Source organism: Phasianus colchicus, chromosome 15 (genome assembly GCF_987193195.1).
Source record: "Phasianus colchicus chromosome 15, bPhaCol1.hap1.1, whole genome shotgun sequence".
Lineage (NCBI taxonomy): Eukaryota > Metazoa > Chordata > Aves > Galliformes > Phasianidae > Phasianus > Phasianus colchicus.
The window spans coordinates 14,016,840-14,036,503 of record NC_143450.1 but is presented as its reverse complement, the minus strand read 5'-3'; the positions used below and the strand labels follow the sequence as shown (position 1 = coordinate 14,036,503).

Here is a 19,664-nt window from a genome sequence, read left to right as displayed (position 1 = left end):
TTGTGTGATTGGAGCACAGTGCTCTGCAATCCCGCAAGTTGTACTGGAGGTAATAACCTGTTTCAAAAGAGGGACTTGGAAGGTATTTGGAACAAAACTGCATTTTGCCCAGAGAGGAGATGAAGCGTGCTAAATTAAACATCTTTGTTACCCTTTGGAGTATTTGTTTCTAATTTAAGACGCTCGGTATCTCACCTGCTGCCTGTCATTTGGGGCTGTTTCCTTGCCTGTCTCTGCATCCTGCATTTGGGCTGGGCATAGCTCAGCTGACAGCGAGCCATAGGAGCCAGCTTGTTGCTTGGGGAAAACTGTGACCACTGGATCCCAAACTTCAGCACAAGCAGGGATTTGCTGATTTATTTCATTTATGCTGAGCCTTATTTCCGAGCGCCAGGCCCTGCCTGCATTGTCCTAACGCAGTGGAATTTTCTCTGTGGGGTGACTTATGCTGCTGACTCACTGCGTGGACTCAAAACAGATTCATGTTTGCAAAGAAAACCCCTCTCCCCCTGCTTTGGGGCAGCTCCTGCTCTGCTCATCGCAGCCCTTGGCCCCAAGCACTGCTCACTCTCAGCCCTTCCTTCCACCCCCTGCACAGGGACCGTTACTTCTGCATCCCCCGCCCTCCTCCACTGGTTTGGCCGTACAGACACAGAGTCCTTCACCTTTACACAACTACTTGGCTCATTTCAGAAACGTGGCATTGCTTAAAGCTCCCGGCATTATGCAAGGCCTTGAAGGCTGCCCGGGGCCCAGCTCCATCCTCTGCCCCTCGGCGTGCAGCATTCCCTGCCCTCCCTGGAATCCCAGCTTGTGACTAAGAGATACTAAATTCACTTATTTTTTCTTAGTAGGCTGAAGACACTTTCCAAGGGGTTAAAGAAACACAAGGGGGCAATGAAGGTGAATGCGCTGCTTAATACAGCGGTGCCCAGGCCCCTGGCAGGCTCCATCCGAGCCCCCAGCTGTACAAGCAGCTCCCGACGACCCAGAGACAGCACGGAGCGCGGCGATGCCCCGCCACAGGGCCAGGCCGAAGCCCCCAGCCGTGCCCTCACCACAGCAAAATCCGCTGCGTCCCCGCCCACATTTCAACGGCCGCCCCTCGGCCAGCCAATCGCCGCGCACTTCCTGCAACTTCCCCAACCAATAGAAGCGCTCCACGAAGGGCAGCGCTGTTGGGGCGTGTTTTGAGGCGGGCGGGCCTTTGAGCGGCGGCGCCGTCAACCAATGGAAACGCCGTACAGGCAGAGGGGCGGGCGGGCGGGAGTGCTGTTTGCCAATGGGAGAAGATAAGAGAGGTGGGCCGGGGGGCGGAGCTGGCGCGCAATAGATAGGCAGGCGGCGGCGGCGGCGGCGCTGGGCGGCTGGACACGTGACGGAGGTGAGGGCCGGGGGCGGCGGGCCGGGGCCGCGGCGCTGCTGGGGCTCGCGGTGAGCGTCTTTCCCACCCGCGCACCGCGCCGAGCGGCGCCAGGCCGTCCGGCTTCGGGGCGGCGCGGGGTTCGGCGGCGCGGCGCGGGCGGGGGCGCGGCGGCGGGGTGCCGGGCCTCGAGCGCGGGCCTGGCGGGCAGCGGGGCGGTTCCGGAGCCGCCGATGGACGGGTGATTGCGGCCGAGGGGAGCGGGGCCGCCCGGCTGCGCTCTGTGAGCCTGGCGGCTTCTGGTAGGTTCTGCGGCCTGGGGCGGGCGGCGCGGTGCGGCCTGTGCGGCGCCGGGCGGCTCCCGGGCTACTGGGGGCGGCGGGACGGGGCGCGGGGTAATGCCGCTGTAATGGGCGGAGAGCCGGCGTGACGGAACGGGAAGGCTCCGCAGCGGGGTCCAACAGGTGGGGGGGCGGCCTGGGGCCTCGGAGCCGCCGTGCGGGGATCCCGACGTGCGGGGCTGCGCCGCTTTCAGCACTGGGCGGGGGGCTCCGAGCTCGCGGGGCTGGGCTGAGGTCTGAGCAGCGTGCTTTTAAATGGAAAATCTAAGTAAAGCGCGCGCAGCCCGACGTTCCTGTCTGCTCTGCTTTTCACGAGTGAACTTTCACGTGCCGTCCTGCGCTTCAGAACTTTCTAGGCGGTGGAAGGAGAAACGCTGCGGCTGATCTGTTTGGAAGGGAAGCTGCCATGCGGTGGTGGCTGCAGTTACGGTACAGCTCCGGGCTTCAGCCGCTGTGGTGTTAATTAACGCTGCGGTGTTTCTGCAGAGCATCGTGTAAGACTACCGAGTTTGTTTGGGGTTTGTCAGGTGCCTGAGGTCTGGGCTCCAAGAACGTGATGTTGTTGAAATTCAGTGTTATTTAATACTTGTCGAGTAAGTAGAAATAACCCACGTGTGTTACAAGGAGATAATAGAGCCGTAGTAGTGTGCGAGTTAACAGTGTGCAGAATATGGGCTGAATGGAAGTGAAAATAGGTTGCTCCAGAAGCAGTTCAGGTGCATGAGGGTGGCTGTGAAAACATCCCTGCTGTTGGTGTGATTGCATTACATGGGTTTATTCAGAATGGTTAGCCCTTTTTTTGAATTAAACTTGGATTTGTTTAAGTCTTAATATTCCCACTTCACTTTATATAGATGTATATGTATGATGAAGAGAATACTTCTACATACTACTGGACAAGCTGGCTGTAAGAAGTGAACTGTTTCCTAGTGTTGGTTGCCCTCCTTAGGAGAGAAGCCTAATGCAGAACAGCCAAAAGCTTGCAGCTTCGGCTAGATTGCCCTTTCATTCAATGTGTTGCAGCACTTCCCCCTAAGTAAATGAATAAATCCTGTACTGAGAGCACCCTGTAACTTGTACTTAGCCCTTCCTTATATTTCCTTTTCTGGCCTTCCATTTTTCTGCCCCTTGCAGTGAACAAAATGGCAGCCTGTTCTTGCTGGAATCAATTCTAAGCAAGGCAAACTTGAATTGATTTCTAGGCATGATGTCAAAGATCTTGAGGCGCCTCCAGATCTCTCCCCACCTACCATAATTTCTCTTGCAGTCCATCTGTTTTATGGCCAAGAAGCCTTGCAGTTCTGCCTTTGTCCTCCAAGGACTTCCAGTTCTGCAGGGATCTGTGTGCTGACAAACAGTACATGGTGTTTTCTCCCTTGCTGTTTCTGCAATGTTGTACATTATTTTTAGAAACTGGCGTATTTGAAGTGCTTATTAAAGGCAAGCTTTGCTGTCACCTTTCACACCTAATCTCTTGGTTTGTGCTCCTTGCAGCCCAACCAGGGCAGCTTTTCTGTTGTGTGTAGGGGCTGCAGGTCTGGCTAATCTCTTCTCAAGCCTGAAGTAGCAGTGTATGCCACCCACCCCCTCCTTTTTGAGGGGGAGATAAAAAATGAACCAACAAAACCACCCACACACAGAACTCCAGCCTGTTGAAAGCAAGGCAGGGCAGTACTGGAGTCTGTCTGACTGCAGAACTAAGCACTTGAGGGGAAAATAATTTTGTCTGTGTTGTATGAGCTGCTGTATATATGAACATAATTTTATTATATCCCTCTCAGAGGAGCAGTGAGATACTGGTTGCTGAAATCACAGTGTTTGGCAATGAAGTTAGTTATCTAGCTTTGCTGTGGGGTGTAGATCTCCCAGGTCTGCCTAATGAGAGGTCTGTCTGACAGGCGTGGATGCCTGCAGTGTACCTGATACTATGGCATAAAGCTGATGCTGCTGCTAGCAGCTTAATTTCCTTTATCCTTGGCTACTTGTCCTGCTACAACACCTTTTGCCTCTGTGTACTGGACTGGAGAATTGATGACGGGTTAAAACAGCGTGGCAAAAGAATTTTTAGCATCTTAAATGGCCTGCCCTGCTCACCATCAGGCAGTTGCTGTGACACAGCAGAGAGGCAGAATGTGGAAGGTGAAGGGATCTCGATGTCAGAGATTCCTCCACTCTTCAGTGGTTTGAACTTTAATGAACTATTGGACTACCTCGTAGAGTAGCCGAGTCTTGTTCAGAAATAATGAAAATGTAGTTTGGAAGGAAAGAGGTGGGGGTGAGATGGGGCAGGTATCTGTCTTCCTTTTGGTCTCCTGGCAGTTTTGTTTGAATGTATTGACTTGTGACTGTACATCTTCGTTCCGTGGCCCTTGTCTTGCACGAAGATGCATTGTGCTTATTTTTGCAGGTGTGCTTCCTCTGTAAATACAGTAGTAAAATGTGGTACTGAGAACAGGGCTTTGCTAGTAAATCTTGTTTATATAGGATCAAGCCAGTTTCAGCTGTTGATCGAGATGCTGCTGAAATAAAAGCTCATACTGCTCTTCCAGTTAAGTTTCTGAAGGGTAGTTAGGGTAATTTGTGTGATACAGACACTTCCCTTCAATGCTTAGCTCTGCAGTACCTTATTTTGAAAGACTTGTTTTACCTGACAGAGATTTTTTTAATAGAAAGATCTTCGTTAAACCATGTATCTAGCAGCAATTCAGCTGTAGTTATACTTTGTGCAATATGCAGTGTTAAGAACTGGCTCCATGAACCACTCAAATAGATGTGTAACCAAGGAGATGATTAAACTGGTTTTGCAGGCTCTGCTTAAACTGTCAGGGAAGTAACTTCATGAAGAGTACATTCTGGAAGTATGATAGCAAGGAACTTGGACATCCTCTGTGAGGGCCCTTTCCACTGTGTCCTTCCTGCTGCATGTTGTGGTGATAACTCTCCGATGTATTGATCAAGTCTTTGCGGTGTCATGCCACTAATTAAGAAGGAAATTAGACTTTATGCCCAATGAAATAGGAAAAATAAGTCTGTGAAACTGCATGATTTCTTGAAGGCCTTGGAGTGCAAAGGCAGCAATCCTTTGGTCCTGTGCTGTAACTGTGCAGCTGATGCTGTCTCTTCATGTCTGCTTTGGGTTAGCTTTTACCAGTGTAACTCTGCAGTGCAGTTCCAGGTGTCTGTTTTCAGTGGTCCCATAAATTCCAGGGCAAAATGCTTCAGCTTTCTGTCAGGAGTTGGTGAGCAGTGCTGGGGTGGCAGCGAGCTTCTGGAGTGGAAGCTCCCTGAGGATGAGTGATGTGATGGCACTGGCAGACTTAACTCTCTGGTAAGTGCCTTGTGGTAACAAATGGCAGCACTTCTCCTTTCTATGTAGATTGCCTGCTGATGTCTAGGAGTGTCTGAAGACTTTATTTTAGAAAGAAGTTCTTAGCTCTGACTTGGAATGGTGGTGTACTGAAAATGGGAGTTGCTCTCTGGGTGGGAGACCTTCTGAGCTCACCTGTTACGAAGGGCTTCTGTGTTGTTAAATGCTTGAGGCAGCTGTGTGATCATTGCACCACCACTGGGAAGTGCTGTGTGGTGGAAACTGAAGAACAGAAGTGCAGGGAGAACATCAGAATTGGAAGCTGGACTCTTCTGCAGAGGAGGAATCAGATCTTAGTGCAGTCAGTGGCTGTGCTTCTGAAGGTTAGACTGTGCACCTACACCTGTAGTTGCTGGTGGCTCAAAGCTCCACTGGAAATTTGCTTTAAGAGCATCTTGTGTGAAAACTGAGTCCTATTGCCTCCAGTTTAGGAGTAGCCTGATTTACTACAGTATCATCTTTGTTGTGTCTCCAAGGATTATGTGAAGTTGAAGCTTTTTTTCCTGTAGCAATGTCTGTTACAGATGTAGCTTTTAAAATATCAAAAATGTGTGCTTCACTTTGGATGTTCTCAGGACAATTTTGTATAGTTTAAGGTGCATGTTGCTGCGGCTTGTGTATTGTTGCAGGTGAGCAGGGTGAGGAGCTTGGCCTGACAAGTGGCAGTGCTGGAGGTGCTCCCAGTCTGTGCTGGGTGCGTGAGTGGATCTTGGGCAGAATTTGAGAATGATTTCATGCATAGAAGAGAGCTGTGTAGGATGCCCTTCATAGGGATATAAGCTTGTGAAAACTGCTTTCCAATCATTATATAGAAGCAAAGATAGAAAAGTGAATTAACTAAAACATAGAGGTTTTAGCTTTTTTAATTAAAAGAAATAAGCTATGGGAAATTTGAGTAGATTGTACTTCCAGCCTGAAGTGAGTTCCCTCAAGCCTCCAACTCAGCCAGGGTTGGCTGGGAAATGGGGAGCTGTGGGTTGGGTCCCTGTGGTTGCATCAGGAGCACTGATGTGCAGAGCTAAGGAGCTGCTGCTGTGCTTTGTGGGGCATTGGTGGACCTGACTGGTTCTACCTGAATGCTGTGATAGAATTTCTGGAGCAAGCTTGCATGCAATATCAGGCTTGTGGCCTTGTCACTTAGCCAAGCAAGAAGCACTTTTACCAGAGTCCATTGACCACAGACAGGTATTTCTCGAGGACTGTAGTTGGGGTGGGATGATAAAGTAGGTAGTAATTCCACATGGAGTCTGTACTGCTGTGAACGTTTGGGGGCTGATCTGTATCTTTAACCCAGACTTCCACTGCTGGTGGTGAGGTGCTTATGAGCTGAATTGCTGACATCCTTTGTGCAGGCCTGGGAGGAGAGGAGGCATGCAGAATAGGAAAGCACTGTCTTACTTTTAACCTTGCTATATTTTTAAGAAGCATTTTCTCATCACTCTCCTGAACAGTGCAGTGGTTGTTCCATCTGCATGATAGAACTTGAAAGCAGTTACAGAACTTGGAGTAAAATTATACCAAATCTAGCCATGTTAGGAATGTGCTTGGTGAGGCAAGACAAAGCTCAGCCTTACCTCGGAAGGGCATCCCTGTGGCACCTCACCAGAGTTGCTTCAGTCGCACAGGGCACATCCAGAGCTTTAACAGTTGCTTCTTGTTTTCTCTCCTCTTCTGTCCCTGTGGGCCTGGCCCTGTTCAGAGCATGCTGTCCGTGCAGGAGGATTTCAACTTCTGTCCATTCTGATGTTTACTTGACAGCTTTTGTTCTTTGGCTTTGTATTGTGGTTCCCAATTTGCAGTAAGATCCGTGTGGTCTGCAACTCTTCTCCATTCTGACTGTACTCTGGGCATGAAAAAACTCCAAACAAAACAGGCTTTGCTTATATGTAAGAACACTAAAAGTTTGTGTCAGCTGTTCATGCTGTGAGCCGATTCCTTTTGGCTCTGAGCTGTTTTGGTGCAGTTGCCTGAGCTGTGGGGGAGGGCTGTGGGCATGGATTGAGAGCATAATCCTCGAGGCCATCACTATTGTTAGGGAACAGGCTGTGACTGCATGTTGCTGTAGTGACAAACTGGACGTGACCTCAACACGAGTCTCTAAATTGCAGTTTAGCTGGAGTAATAAAACATCCCCTCTGTCATTAGAAGCAAGTTAAAGAATAAAAGAACGGTAGATCTAGCATGCGGTGGAGTTGTGGTATACTGGATAGTGCTGATAAGCTGCTGAGTCTGTAAATGCTTTTAGCTGCCTGAACATGCTTTGGAAAGTAGGAAATTTGTTTTCTAGCTCAAACTTTTGCCCCTACAGGCCTTATTAACTCTTCTTGAGTTATGGTGGTAAGTCTGTGGGACTGCAGCCTGAGGCAGGAATGTACGGGAAGGAGAGAATGTTTAGTTTTATAATCTTGTTCTAGAAGGAATTAGTCTCAGCTACAACTCTGTGGAAAAAATATTTGGAATGTAATTGAAAGGAGCAGATTTCCTGCTTGCTGTGAGCATTGCACATCTGTCTTTGGTGCAGATAAAATGATGAGCAGCATGGTAGGAGTCTTGCTTTCTACATCCACCTAAGGGTGCAGTGGTTGAGTCATTCTTTTTATCTATCATTTTACTTGCAGAGATCTTTTGAGCTGGAGTTTGTCAAGGTCTGTTATGTTTTAGTTAGGATGATATGCTGGGCATTCCATGAATTAATTGGTGTGATGTTTTATTTCTATAAGATTTCTGTATTAGATTTTTCTGCTTTGATCATCCTGTTAAATTAGAGATAAAATTAACTGTCTGTTGAACAGTGGGAATTCTTCTGGGCCTGCTTCAGTATCCAGCTGCTCATAGACATCTGCTGAATGGTATCAGTGACTGTTTGCAGTCTGTCTAGAAGGAAGCATGGGAAAGGGGTCTGATGGACGGAGGTACTGGTGCCTCTGTATGAAATCAAGAAAATTACTGTTCCAAGGTAGAAGATGGGTTGCTTTGTAGATGCTTGAAAGAGGTAGCTATTATTCATGAACTGAATAGAAATACCCGTGTCAACCTGTTGCTGTTACAGTTCCTCACAAACAAGAAGTAGATTTTCCTGTTCAGATTTTTTAGATGTGTAAGCTGTGTTGCAGACATGTCTGTTCTTTTTGTGGGCTGTGGCAGTGGAAGGACAGTACTGACACTCCTGCAGCACGATCTGCAGAGCTTGTCCATCTGCTCCTCCAGTGCACTAGCATCTGTTTTGTATTAAATACACCTGTAAGTTGTATGTCTTTCACACTTTCTGAGCTGTCTTAACCAGAAGCAATAAATAGCAGAGCTGAGAAGGTAAGTTTGTACCTCTTTCAGTGGTGTGACTTGACACCTCACCTGTTGCCAGAAAAGCTTGTTCTCTCAACTGAGAAGCTGTGCTTTGCTTGTGTGTGTGCTGGCTTAACTTCTTTCCCTTTCTTATTTATTCAGATAATGGAGATGAAATGGCTGCTGTATGCGACCCTGCTAGCTCTTGGGACTCTTGCTGCCCAGGAGCATGATGTGGGTGATGATGATGGTGATGATGTCATTGATATTGAGGATGACTTGGATGATGGCGTTGAGGATGTAGAGGATTCAAATCCTGAAAGCAGCACTCCTCCTCCAGCTCCAAAGGTTTGGCATAGGTGTTCCTTAAAATGTAATTACTGCTTGTGTTTTGGCTGCTGTCAGTCTGATCAGAGTTGTCTTTACTTTGCTGAAACAAGTATAGTGATGCTGTTAAAGATCACTAGCAGGGAGTAAGGTTGGAATTAAGCTTAGCTGCTTCCTTGCTATTCTCATTTGACCTGCATCATCTTCCTCAAAGACTTCAATGAATATTTGAAAACTGGTGTAGTTATCAGGAATTAATGCTAAAGTTTCCAGCTAGATAAAGTCTTCAGTTTTTGTTGCAAAGGAGAGCACAGTGGCTCAGCATAAGCAGCAGTGTTTACATCATTTCTGTATTTATGCTGCCAGAATGTTCTAAGTGCTGTACTGTGTAGATGTGGGATGTAAGCTGTATATGCCTGTACTACTTTAGAGAATGTGCCTTGAAAGGTACATAAATGCCTCTCTTTTCCCCTAGGTTACTTACAGAGCACCAGTCCCAACTGGCGAGGTGTATTTTGTAGAGTCCTTTGATAAAGGAACTCTGGATGGGTGAGTATAATGTGAGGGGGTGACTGAACAGACAAAATCAAAGTACTATGGGAAAGGGAATTCCTAGTGCCTGTTACTGAAAATCAACAGGCAACATATGGGGAGGATTACAGCAGTGACTATGTGGTCCTGGTTGTTGAAGTGATAGACTAGTTTTTGCTTAGGTACTAGTAATAACAGGAGGAGAAGTCATATTTTATGTATGCTTTAATCTTTCTCACCTGACTTCATGTACTTGCTTCAGGTAATGTAAGCATAATGAGGTATTAGAAACCTGAATATTGGAATTTTTACAGAAGTGAGACTGAGGCAGTGAGTGATCCTACATAAAGATGAGAACTTTGCAGGCTTGGGATAGAGCTCAGGGGATCGAGACACTGGGGTGTAGTCATAGGACAACAAAGGCTATTTTAAGAACAGGTTTTTTTGTGTGTGCATAGTGAAAAAGTATGAGTTTCTTACTGTTGGATGCTTGTCTTCCAGATGGATCCTTTCCAAAGCCAAAAAAGATGATACAGATGATGAAATTGCCAAATATGATGGTGAGTCCTACCCATATTTTGACTGATAGGTGCTTATGATGTCAATTTGCCTTATACAAAGAAGAGCTGTAAGTCTGTTCTTCTTGCTCCCTAAAATTTCATTCATTGAAGAAAATGGGAGAATGTGTACATGGTTAACAATATAAAGCATGATCCTGATTCAGGTAAGATTCAGATAAAACTTCCACTTTGAGATTTTAAAATAATCTTTAGTGAAAATGTTCAGCCCAGTAACTTGAAGGCACCCTGTACAAAGTCAGTGATGACTTTCTTGTTTAGGATTGGGCTAAGGCAAGATTGTATCAAATGGGCTTTGATAATATTTGGTTAATTTTCCTCCAGGTAAATGGGAAGTTCAAGACATGAAGGACACTAAGCTTCCAGGAGACAAAGGACTTGTACTGGTGACACGAGCCAAACATCATGCGATTTCATCCAAGCTTTCAAAGCCTTTTGTATTTGATACCAAGCCCCTTATTATACAGTAAGTAAAAGATAACTTAGTGTTCTATCAAGGGTGACATGATAGCAGGCTTTAGTTCATTTTGTAACGGAGCGTTTGTTGGCTGGGGGGGATCTAGATGACACAAGATGGACTGTAACGTATCATTATACAATTTGAGTAGGAGCAAAATAGCAATACAGATTCCTCAATTGGGAAGTTAGGAACAGAGTGGCCCTCTCTGAAGTCTGAGGAAAAAAAAGTAGCCTCTGAAAAATAGAGTTGGTAATTAGTCTCTGGACTTGTATTTCTTGTACTCAGCAGAACAGGCAACTGATTTCTGTACTGTTATTGTAGAAGTCCATGTCCAGTTGGACAAGAGCTTGTCTTTATGTTTGTCACTGTGTTGACTCAGTGAAGTGTCCCCCATTTCAAAGGTGGAGTGGGCAGCGTTAAGGGTGCACTTGTTTCCACCTTCCTTTGTTCTAGTGCATCTGTTGAGGAAGGTGAACAACTTGTCTAGCTCTACTGGGCCATGAGTGATGTAGAGGAATCTGCTTGCATACATGTTAGACTAGTAAGCAGGAAAAGAATCCTTCAATGACAACAGTTGAATTGTGGGATATTACCTATGTTATCAGTGTTAAGCAGCCAGTGAGCTAGTTCATATTTGTACAAGATAATGATTTGGTCACTTTACTTTGCATTACTGTTTAGTTTTGGCTCACAATACATGGCTAAAAATAAGTTGAAGTGGTCATTCACTTCAGCTGTTGGCATTGAGAGAGGTTTGAGCATGCTTAGCCTATTCCTGACAGACATGCTTTGCCTTTTTCAGACTCCTTGGCATCTCTAAATATACTATTGTATGCTTACAACCCTAAAGGGAGTTCTTCTAGGATCCAACTGCTCGCTTCAGTCATCTTGCAAATTGAGTTGTCTGTCTGCCATAGTGTCTGTGTGGAAAATAATTGGTTCCCCTTAATCTCTGTTGCAGTTTCTTACATACTTGAAAAACCTTTTCTTCCCTCTACTTCTGGATCATAATCTTCTAGATTAGTGCTCAATTCTTTTAATCTTTTCTGTCAGGTTAAGTCTTTCAAATCCTCAATTCTCTTCTTTTCTCAGGCCCTCTTGAACATCTGCTTAGTCTCTAGAGTGCAGCGTGTGTTTTTAATATTCACTCTTGATTCGAAACAAACAAAACCAAAATCATCTTATTCTGCAATTTTGAAGTATAAAATCAGTCATGTACTATGAAGGTAAATATTGCTTGTGTATAATGTGTTCCTCACTTCTCTGTCCAAATAAGGTATGAAGTAAATTTCCAAAATGGAATAGAGTGTGGTGGGGCCTATGTGAAACTGCTTTCAAAAACTCCTGAATTGAACTTGGTGAGTTCTGCTAATACTGTTATCCATGGAATAAGGCAACAAAGCTTTTTTTCTTTCTAGAGAAACCACTTTGGTAAAGGCAGTGGGGCATATTTAGGGCCTGATCTTCAAAGTACTTTGTGCTCATCGATTTCCCAGTATTTTCATCTGGAGATGAGAAATGCTGAAATTTTCTGGCCTCTTGACTACATGTAATACCCGGAACTTCGGTACAAGTAGAACTTCACTATGTACCCAGAAGACTACTTGGCTATCTAGCCAGTTTCATGAATGCATTGAATCTCAAGATAGCATTAAGCAGAACAAATACAATTATTATATTCAGTTAAATCTGAAATTGAGACAGTATATACCAGTTTGTGTATAAACAAAATACATCACAGCTCCACTTTTAATGCTGCTTATTCTTCATGTGAAAGAAAGTCACTGGACTGGCTAATAGTATCTGTTATGTCTGTTAGTGGCTTTTTAGTCATTTTTGTAGAGATTAGCTTAAAAAATACATAGTTGTCACTGTGTAATGATTTGCCTTGTTAATAATACTTGCACAGCAATTGTTTTCCATCTGGAAAGTAGAGACCAAAGGTGCAAAATAATGATGCTAGGCTAATTCTGGTCTTCTCTCTGGAAGCTTGCAATTGTGATGTAAGTTTTGGAAGTCTGGGAACCTCACTGCCTTTGATAATAAGTTGCAGAACAGTTTCTAATGCACTGAGAGTTTTTAGGGTAGGCATTAGCTGAAGTTGTATTTCGAATTAATAGCATTAAGTTTTGCATTGTTTTTAAAGGATCAGTTCCATGACAAAACACCATACACCATCATGTTTGGCCCTGACAAATGTGGAGAGGACTACAAACTGCACTTCATCTTCCGGCACAAAAACCCAAAGACTGGCAAATATGAGGAGAAGCATGCGAAGCGTCCAGATGCAGACTTGAAGACCTACTTCACTGATAAGAAGACACACCTTTATACACTGGGTGTGTTGACTGCTAGCTGCTATTTACATAACTACTTCTGTGTTTTCTGAATCAAAAACTCGGTGAACAGATGAACAAACAGATCTTTGTATGAATATACCATGCAGCTAAAAACCACTTGAAAGTTGTGAATGCAAGAATTAGTCTTAGTACATAAAGGTTTGCTTCTTCCTTGTGAGAAGTTTTGATTCACTTAAAAAGTCATGAGATCTTGAACTAAACAGATAAAGGAGAACTGTATTTCAGAGTAGCTCTGAGTAACTTGGTATGAGAAGTATTTCTGTCACTAGTTATATTTAGACATTATGGGAAAGGTTCTTAATTCTTAAAAATAGTTGCTAGGTAGACAGTAGCTTAGATTAATGAAGTTTGAATTGTACAGCAGGAATGAGTGATACTTTGAAGCACACTTTATAGCCTCTGCAATGGCTGTATTTACTTTTTCTTTCCAGTTTTGAATCCTGATAATAGTTTTGAAATTCTGGTTGATCAAATGGTTGTCAACAGTGGGAATTTGCTAAATGATATGTCTCCTCCTGTGAATCCACCCCGAGAGATTGAGGACCCAAATGACCAGAAGCCTGAGGATTGGGATGAGAGACCCAAAATCCCAGATCCAGATGCTGTTAAACCAGATGACTGGTAAGATGTTGGAAGAGTGGAAGAGAGGGAGGTCTTGGCCTGACAACTTCTGTCTATCCAGAGTCCTCTAATGACATACAGAATCTCAAGTCTCACACTTACAAACTTTTAGTTACAAGTCAGTTTAGTAGCAGTGCAGTAGATAAAGACAGAAAGGATTGATGTTCTGTAGGAATAACTGTTCTTGTGCTGCCCACAGATAAAGGCTACTGAAAACATCTATGTTAGCCAATGTGCTCATCTTTGATTTGCTTAAAAGATAGGATGAAGGTATAAGTTATTTATGTAATTCATAGTTAACTGACTGAAATACCTGACAGCCTAGGGCAGAAGCTGATACTGTTTTTTTGTTCTTGAGCCTGTGCTCTGTGAATCATAGACTTGATTGCAAGCTCAAATACATGTTTCCAGTGACCACTAGGGATATGGGATTTGCTGTAATGTGCCCATTCTAGATTAGCATTAAAAAATACTCTGTATTAGCTGGAGCTACTGACTGTGCTGTGAGGTATCTGCAGGTAACAGACTGCAAGTTAAAACATGGTGTTGTGTGTCAGAAGTGAAGCTGGCTGGTAAATCAGTGGGCTTGCTGAAAGTCTCAGACTCTTGCTTTAGGGTTGGGTGGTTTTGTTTTTTTTTGCATGTTGTGTTAATATATTAAATTCCATCTTCAAGGGATGAGGATGCTCCTGCAAAGATAGCAGATGAAAATGCTGTGAAACCAGAGGGCTGGCTGGATGATGAGCCAGAATACGTAGCAGACCCTGATGCTGAGAAGCCTGAAGATTGGTACGTTTACTACATGTTATGAGTGTGACAGGTTTTGGTACTGGTTCTGACAAATACAAGAATAACTGGTTTATTGTTGTTTGCTAAGAAAGTTGTCAATTTAGGCATCTTCTTTCAAAAGTAGATGATGGAATTAGTCTAAGGAATTTTGTGTTCTCTCATTTATCTCTGTACTGGTGAACTGTTTTGTTCAGATAGCAAGCTGAACAGATCAGGGATCTTCATCTTCCAGTTTTACCATTCTGGAAGGCGTCTGTGCTCAGGGACTAGCTTTCAGTGAGCTTTTGTGCTTTCAAGCTACTACTTGAAATAATAACTCCTTCTGCAGTGTCATTATCTTTGGAATTATGTAGTTTCAATATCTCCACTTTAAAGTATGAATTTTAATTTTCCTAGAAATTACATATGCTCCAAGTTTTAGTCTATGTAAAGGGACAGACTTGAAGACTGGGTTTCCCTTTCAGGGATGAGGATATGGATGGTGAATGGGAGGCACCTCAGATTGCAAATCCGAAATGTGAATCAGCTCCTGGCTGTGGTACCTGGCAGCGACCAATGATTGACAATCCAAACTACAAGGGCAAATGGAAACCTCCTATGATTGATAATGTGAACTATCAGGTTTGTTTTATCATTGTGTAAACTTCTGGCCAGCATAGTGTTTCTTTTCCAAAAGTCAGAATAATTCTAAGTTCAGCAGATGTCATTAATAATAAAAATATTGTCATGATCTTAATATGTTTTCAAGTGGACTGTTTCAAAGTGCTTGCTTTCTTGGCTTCGCTTTTTTGTAGCACTCATGAAACTTGATTTCCCAAACCTGTAGAGTCACACCTATAAACATTATAATTTAGTGTAATGAGTTGTTCTTCCTAGCTGAAATGGACTGAAAACTAAAAAATGCAAACTGTATACCCATAGGTAAGGCTTGAATATCTTTTGTCTTTCCTAGGGGATATGGAAACCCAGGAAGATCCCAAACCCGGATTTCTTTGAAGACTTGGAGCCTTTCAAGATGACTCCCTTCAGTGCTGTGGGACTTGAGCTATGGTCAATGACATCTGATATCTTTTTTGACAACTTTATCATCTGTACTGAAAGAGCTGTGGCTGATGATTGGGCTAACGATGGATGGGGACTGAAAAAGGCAGCTGATGGTGCTGCAGAGGTGAGAAACAAAGGCTTAATTGTGTGCTTGTGACTAAAACAACACTGCTGCTATTCTTGTCTAGATTTTATCAGTGTTGATCAATATATATCTTTAGGTACCAAGACTGGGGATTGATAAGCCTAATTAGAACACTTAATTTGTAATTAAAATATGGTAATAGTTGCTATTAATGGCAGTGAGTGTTCACTATTCTTTAAAGTCTTTGCTTTGACAGTTCTGCTAACTGTATGCTAATTTTTAACTTATAAACTATGGAAAAAGTACTTGGGTTGGCTTTAACTTTTTGAAGTATTAAATGCCATGTTTGGGGATGCAGGAAGCCTATTTGAAAAAATTTGTGTTTCAGACTTACCTGCTGTGACTTGATGGGTTTTAATGGTTCACTGTATCTTACAGCCTGGTGTTGTGGGCCAGATGATGGCAGCTGCTGAAGAGCGTCCTTGGCTTTGGGTAGTGTACATCCTCATTGTGGGTTTCCCAGTGTTCCTTGTTGTCCTTTTCTGCTGCTCTGGGAAGGTATGCATTTCCTCTGATAATAAGTATAGTATTTAAGAAGTGATTCAATGTAATGTGCCTTAACTTTATGACTGACTTTTTTTTTTCAGAAGCAGCCAAGTGCTGCAGAGTACAAAAAGACTGATGCTCCTCAGCCTGATGTGATGAGTGATGAGAGAGAGGAAGAAAAAGACAAAGGAGACAAGGAAGAAGAGGAGGAAGCAAATGAAGAGAAGCTAGGTAGGCAAAACAGTCAGTTGTGAGACAGATGGAGTTCTCAATCTGAAAGAACGAAAGAGCAAGATTGGCAGACACAGTATCAAGCCAAAGGTGAACTGAAGGTGCAAATCTTAATGACAAGAAAATGAATGAGATTTCTTTCCCCTCTTCCTTAGAGGAGAAGAAGAAAAATGATGCTGATATAGGAAGTGCTAGTCAAGGGGAAGAGGAGGAAGAAGAGGAAGAGGAGGACAGGAAACATGCATCAGAGGTAAGAGAATGCTTGATTTTTGAGGATAGTCTTTTTCTATACCAAGAAAAAATCTGCAAGCTTAGCTAACCTAGCTCACATGGTGCTCCTTTCCAGTGTCAGAACTCCAGAGAATGTAATCCTTTGCAAAATAGGAATTGCTGTGGCCAACCTCAGCAGAGCAGGGAACCTTGTGAAAGGCACTTGCCATAGACCCTGCATTGTGGAAAGAGTAGGATTGTGTGGAATGCATCATCTTGAGGCAAAAGGCTCATTCAGCTTTGTGTGTAGTCAGGATGTGACCTTTTAAGTGCTCCACACTGACATAATGGCTGACTTAAAAATGGGTGGAGTGTTGCTTGAACTTAAAGGGATTTGTGCAGCTGCAGCAGTACTTTCAGCAAATAACAAATTCACTGTGGAAATAAGGATTTGTCTACCCTGCATGGAATGGAAGGTGTAGAAACAGCAAGAGATCCTTCTAAAATCAAATTGTAATGTAGAGTTGCAGAAGTGAGTTGTTTGTAGGTTTGTGTTAAATGGCTTTTAGGAATAAATTTAGATTTCCTTAATGTTTTCACACCTCACTTTCTTGCAGGAGGAGGAAACTGTGAATAGATCACCCAGAAACAGAAAGCCAAGGAAAGATTGAAAAAAAAAAAAATTGTAAGAACTTAATCTGTGTGAATTTTTTTCCAAAACATGGTTCTGGGAGAGGACCTTGGACACCTTACATTGAAACTTGGACAAACCTCAAGATTTCACCATCCACAGGTTCCAGTCACACTATCCAATGTAATGGAGTGTCTAGCAGTAAAATACTTGCAATCCATCTGTTATAAAGAACATCATTCCTGTAGAAAGAATGCATTTAATATAATGGGCTGTGGATTTTGGAATGTAACATGACTAACCTTTTCACTTTTGGTTTTAAATATTTTTTTTCTGTTTTTATGTAGATTGGTAGAATTTTACCAGTCTCGCTCGTATCTTGGCTTAATTTAATATGTTAATTAGTGAAGAATAACAATGAATCTTTAAATGCTAGATGATAAAAAATGCAGTTTCATAACTAGGTTTTTTTTACAATGTGCAAACTCCTATGTCATGTCTTTCTATCCCTAAAAATTTGGTAATTATTTGAAGAAAAGTGGTCAATATATTTGACAATGCCTCTTCCCTCACTGGGGGAAAAAAAAAACGGGGGGGGAGAGGAGATCATGTGTGGGGGGCAACCAGTAGTTAAAATTCGTTCCTGGTGGGAGCTGGGAGGGAAGAGGAAGGGGTGGGTTGGTTGGTCTGTGGAACACGCACTCTGTGCACGGCTAAAGCCCAAGTAAGTGTTGACAAATGATGTAGGATTTGGAGTGGGTCGTCTTAATGTGGCATTTAATCCTGCAACCTTACAGTTAATGGATTTTGTTAGTTCTCCAACTCTTTGTAAAATTAACAGGTTGTTGGGGGGCAGAGGGGTAGTGTTACACTACTCTCCCTTTTCCCCTCTCTTCAGCCACTGATACTTTCCTTTCTCTGTGACTACACAGCTTTTTCTGAGTGCAGCTTTGCCTCAATTGCTGGAAGTGCTTCATGTTCAGCTCATTGTCAAACTCTTTATTTTTATGGCTAGGCCTACTCCAGGGTCCAAGCACTGGATAGGACAGTGTCCCATATCCTCACTGTTATCACTGTATGTATTCCTATAGGAATGGGAGAAATGGTTGGATAGAGAAGTTAAACTGAGTATTTAATAAGGAAAAAATCCCAAGATGTCAGTATTTGTAGGTGGGGAAAGAAGCATGTGGAATATCTTAAGTGGTATGTGAAACTGTTAAGTCTTTCATCTGCTTTTCATGTAACAAATGCATCCTAAATTATATTGTGAATGTTAGGGAGTTTCAATTCCAGCTGAATAAATTTTTTTAAAGCGTCGTGTCTACCATATTATACTGTTTCAAACACTTGTGGAATGCTGGTGGTCACTACAAGAGCATACCTCTGAGGGTGAAATCTATGTGACTTCATCACGCTGTACCAAATATGTTGGGGTTCAGATGTCTATACAGATAAGATTTTGTTTGTTTAGAGTGAAATTAAATGTCCTGAAATTACTTCTCTTGCACTGAATTTAAACACTCCAGTGTTGTTTGGTCATAGCTGTAGTATGGGGAATAATTACCAGGGCTGTGGGGGAGGGGGTTGGGTGCTCCAAACCTTGCAAACAGTCTAATTACTAAAGGCTTGGGTTTTTTGTTGGTTGGTTTTCTTTTTTTGTACAAATACCTTTTGCTGCCTGTCCTTATGTTGTATCCCTTGTTTGTTGTGTTTGAAATATTAGTGACCACAAATGCATAGCAGGATTTCTTGATAATTTTTTTTCAGCAGTGTGCAAATAAACTATTGTAAGCAAGATACTGGAAGTAATTTCAGACTTCTGTTGGGAGCTATTGCATGTTTAGAATGCATTTGCCTGTTGAACACCGGGTAAATACTGCTCCTGACTGCCAAAATAGCTTATACTCTGACATGGGAGATGTCATAGCTTAAGCATTGCTATTAGCTTGTTCTCAGGACTGTACTTCTATCAAGGAGCAGCTGCTATTTATGACTCAGTCCGTTGAGATGAAGTGTATGTAAATGGTTTCGATTCAGCTAACATTTCGAGCACAACATAATTCTACTAATCCAATGGTTTTTATCTTAATATGCAAATTGCCTTAAACTCCCAAACAATTCATGTGCATACGTGTTCTTTCCTAGCATCACAATGGAACTCGAGGTCTGCTGTCAGCTTTTAAAATAATACTAAGGCGAAATGTAAGTCTACATTTGCTTTGCTAAATCTCTGAAGAGGTCTGTCTGCATGCTGTGGCTTTTTTTTTTTTTGATACCATAGTGTATGCTTAAATAATCACTACAATAAATTAAGACTTTCTGAAACAGCTAGAAAATGCAGACGTCACTTCTTAGCCTGCCTTCTGCCTGGGGTGGCGGTGTTCAGCATCGCTGTGTAAGCTGAACTTGTGTGTCTGGGCTGAGGGAGGGGATGTCGTTCTATAGAAGATAGAGGACAGAACTGCTAAAGTGGTTTTTCTCCTGGTGCTGCTGTTCAGACAAGAGTTGATGTGAGTAGTAAGCAAGCTGTTGTTGTGGCTGGGGCTTGTAGCAATGCATCCTGGCTTGTTGCTGTGATGCACTGAAATGCAGTCGCATCGTCTGCTTTCAGCTGGGCTTCTGGGTGCCTCAGGTCATCTTATCTTCCGTGATCCCGAGTGCTGGGTTCCTGTGGGGCTCGAGGTGAGTCCAAGCTAGCCCTGGTGCCGCAGCGGGACCCGTGGTTGTTAATGCTGCAGAAGCGGAGTGGGGTGAGCTGTTGCAGGAAGGCGCTTTCCCTGTTAATTGGCCGAAGTTCCATCCCTCGGAACGAAACCCTGGCGCGCCTGCTCTGAGCCCCCGAGGAACAGCGGCGCCCCGCCTCCCGTCAATCACCGCGTGTTCCCTCTTCCGCTGTCC

At 43.6% G+C, this 19,664-nt stretch overlaps 1 protein-coding gene across 3 annotated transcripts; it reads left to right on the top strand.

Moving 5' to 3' along the window:
* Positions 1-1,276: 1,276 nt before the first annotated feature.
* On the top strand, positions 1,277-18,563 carry CANX (calnexin). Of its 3 annotated transcripts, none has more exons than XM_031598304.2 (15): positions 1,277-1,384; positions 8,516-8,701; positions 9,156-9,229; positions 9,713-9,771; positions 10,114-10,255; positions 11,526-11,607; positions 12,396-12,588; positions 13,041-13,230; positions 13,906-14,019; positions 14,484-14,640; positions 14,972-15,187; positions 15,587-15,706; positions 15,796-15,925; positions 16,081-16,175; positions 16,753-18,563. In XM_031598304.2, the coding sequence occupies exons 2-15, from the start codon at positions 8,519-8,521 to the stop codon at positions 16,804-16,806; spliced, it is 1,809 nt and encodes a 602-aa protein (XP_031454164.2). In that variant the 5' UTR covers positions 1,277-1,384; positions 8,516-8,518; the 3' UTR covers positions 16,807-18,563. The 3 variants fall into 3 exon arrangements, with proteins under 3 accessions (XP_031454164.2, XP_031454165.2, XP_031454166.2); XM_031598305.2 differs by having other exon boundaries at positions 1,344-1,434; XM_031598306.2 differs by lacking the exon at positions 1,277-1,384 and adding an exon at positions 1,534-1,665.
* Positions 18,564-19,664: the final 1,101 nt, after the last annotated feature.